At 38.9% G+C, this 2,717-nt stretch overlaps 1 protein-coding gene across 1 annotated transcript; it reads left to right on the top strand.

The window, feature by feature from the left end:
• Nucleotides 1-6: 6 nt before the first annotated feature.
• LOC117941397 (pyrin-like) lies at nt 7-1,244 on the top strand. Its single transcript, XM_034866431.1, has one exon. It carries the CDS (start codon nt 59-61, stop codon nt 1,175-1,177), a length of 1,119 nt encoding a protein of 372 aa, XP_034722322.1. The 5' UTR covers nt 7-58; the 3' UTR covers nt 1,178-1,244.
• Nucleotides 1,245-2,717: the final 1,473 nt, after the last annotated feature.

Raw genomic sequence — 2,717 nt, 5'->3', positions numbered from 1 at the left:
TACGGACCACGATAAACCTCTGGAGCTGTTCTGTAAGACCGACCAGACATGTGTCTGCATGCTCTGCACTGTTTTAGAGCACAAGACGCATAATGTTGTTCCTCTGAAAGAAGAATATGAAGGAAAGAAGGCAGAGCTGGGGAAGACGGAGGCTGAAATCCAGCAGATGATCCAGAAGAGACGACTGAAGGTTCAGGAGATCAAACACTCAGTGGAGCTCAGTGAGGAAGCTGCAGACAGAGAGCTAGCAGAAGGTGTTCAGGTCTTCACTTCTCTGAAGGAGTCTGTTGAGAGAGGATTGAATGAGCTCATCAACACCATCAAAGAGAAGCAGACAACAACAGAAAAACAGGCTGAAGCTTTCATCACAGAGCTGGAACAGGAAATCTCTGAGCTGATGAAGAGAAGCACTGAGGTGGAGCAGCTCTCACGCTCTGAAGACCACCTCCATCTTCTCCAGAGGGTCCAGTCCCTAAACACCAACCACCCTCCACCCACCAAGGACTGGACAGAGGTCAGCGTCCCTCCATCATCATATGACGGGACTGTGGTGAAAGCTGTGGTTCAGCTGGAGGAGACGCTCAGTAAAGAGATGAAGAAGCTGGTTGAGTCTGAGCTGAAGAGGGTCCAGCAGTATGCAGTGGATGTGACTCTTGATCCTGATACAGCACATCCTCAACTCATCCTGTCTGATGATGGGAAAAAAGTGCATGCTGGTAATGTTTGGAAGAATCTCCCAGACAACCCAGAGAGATTTTCTCATTGTCCTTGTGTTTTAGGAAAACAGAGTTTCTCTTCAGGAAAATTTTACTTTGAGGTTCAAGTTAAAGGAAAGACTGAATGGAGTCTAGGAGTGGCCAGAGAGTCGATCAACAGGAAGGGAGTAATCACACTGAGCCCTGAGCATGGTTACTGGGTGATAGTGTTGAGAAATAGAAATGAGTACAAAGCTCTTGCTGGCCCTGGTGTCCTTCTCTCTCTGAAGTCTCCTCCTCAGAAGGTGGGGGTGTTTGTGGACTATGAGGAGGGTCTGGTCTCCTTTTATGACGTAGATGCTGCAGCTCTTATCTACTCCTTTACTGGCTGCTCCTTCACTGAGAAACTCTTCCCATACTTTGGTCCTGACTGGAGTGAAGATGGTGCCCCTCTGATCATCTCTCCTGTCAGAGTAAACTAATCACTCATCTAATTTCAGGTATTGATATATTTCTATTCAAGGGAACAAATGTATGTATGTAATATGTTTATTATCAAGATTTGTTGTGTCTACAGAACACAGTATTTGTCGTTGTTATAATGTGTTAAACAAGTTAATGGATGTTTCGGTTTTGTGTGAGAAGTGCTTTGGTTAATTACTGGTCGATTATCGGCCGATATTAGGCATTTCCTGACCGATCGGTATCAACATTTATAATGCCCGATAAAAAAACAAATTAAAAGAATTATTTAATATTAAATATGCTTTCATCAGAATCATTTATAATGACAAATAAATGATTCTGATAAATTAATATTTAAAAAATAAAATAAAAACGGACGGTCAACCATGTTATGAGTGTATGTATAAGTTTGTATTTTTCTACATTTTATTGATCAGAACTTTAATATATTTTGATGTTCTGTTGAGACAATAAAACAAATTTTAATCATATTTTAGTGAGAACTCATAATTAACAACAAATAACTAATGGAAAGGAAATGTGTTTATGTTTTGTTATGTGTTTCTGGATTTATTTTTTTAGATATATAATTGGCCGATATATTGGAATATTATATGATCGATAACCAAGGTATTTGGTAAAAAATATTTTACATTTATTTATTTAGATATTTCCTGTTTTTTGAGACACTTTTATGCACCGATTTACAGCAGATATTCCTCTATTTAGCCCGTGTGAAGAAGAAAAACACAAATGACAATTCAAAATATATCAAAAATACAATGGAACCAGGGCTGGGTGATATGGAGAAAATCAAATATCACAATATTTTTTACCAAATACCTCGATTATCATTATAAAAAACCTAAAAAAATCAAAAATATTGTGATATTTGATTGAAAATTACTGCAACAATATTGTAGCATTGACTATCAGTGTTTCCCCAAAAATATTTACACAATGAGGTTTTTGATAAATAATCATCAGTAATGTGGATTTAATGACTACGTGGGGAAAAGTAAATAATATAACAGCTACAACAGTCTGGTAAGATCAGGAAATGGCATCCCGTTACTGTAATGCAGCCTTTAAAACCAGGAAAAGACACTTTATGTTATGCTACGATATTACAATATCCAAAATCTAGATAGATAGACAGTTAGACCTGGACCTGGACCTGCTGGAGCAGTACTGTCAGACCTGGGCCCTGACAGTAAACACACAAAAGACAAAAGACGCTGACTTTTCAGAAAAGATCCAGATCTCAAGGAAACACATACAGCTTCACATCAGGGAAACATAAATTAGACAACTGTACACATTACGATTATTTAGGACTGAAAATAAGTTCCACTGGAAGTTTAAATCCAGCGATAATGGAGCTGAGAGAGAAAGCACGCAGGGCGTTCTATGCAATGAAAAGTCAAAACTACATTAAAGTCCCAATCAGAATCTGGCTCAAACTATTAGAATGTGTACTAGAGCCAGTCCTCCTCTATGGTAGTGAGGTGTGGGGTCCTATAGAGCCAGTCCTCCTCTATGGTAGTGAGGTGTGGG

The sequence above is a fragment of the Etheostoma cragini genome, unplaced genomic scaffold (genome assembly GCF_013103735.1).
Source record: "Etheostoma cragini isolate CJK2018 unplaced genomic scaffold, CSU_Ecrag_1.0 ScbMSFa_687, whole genome shotgun sequence".
NCBI lineage: Eukaryota > Metazoa > Chordata > Actinopteri > Perciformes > Percidae > Etheostoma > Etheostoma cragini.
This window is presented reverse-complemented; position numbering and strand designations above follow the sequence as displayed.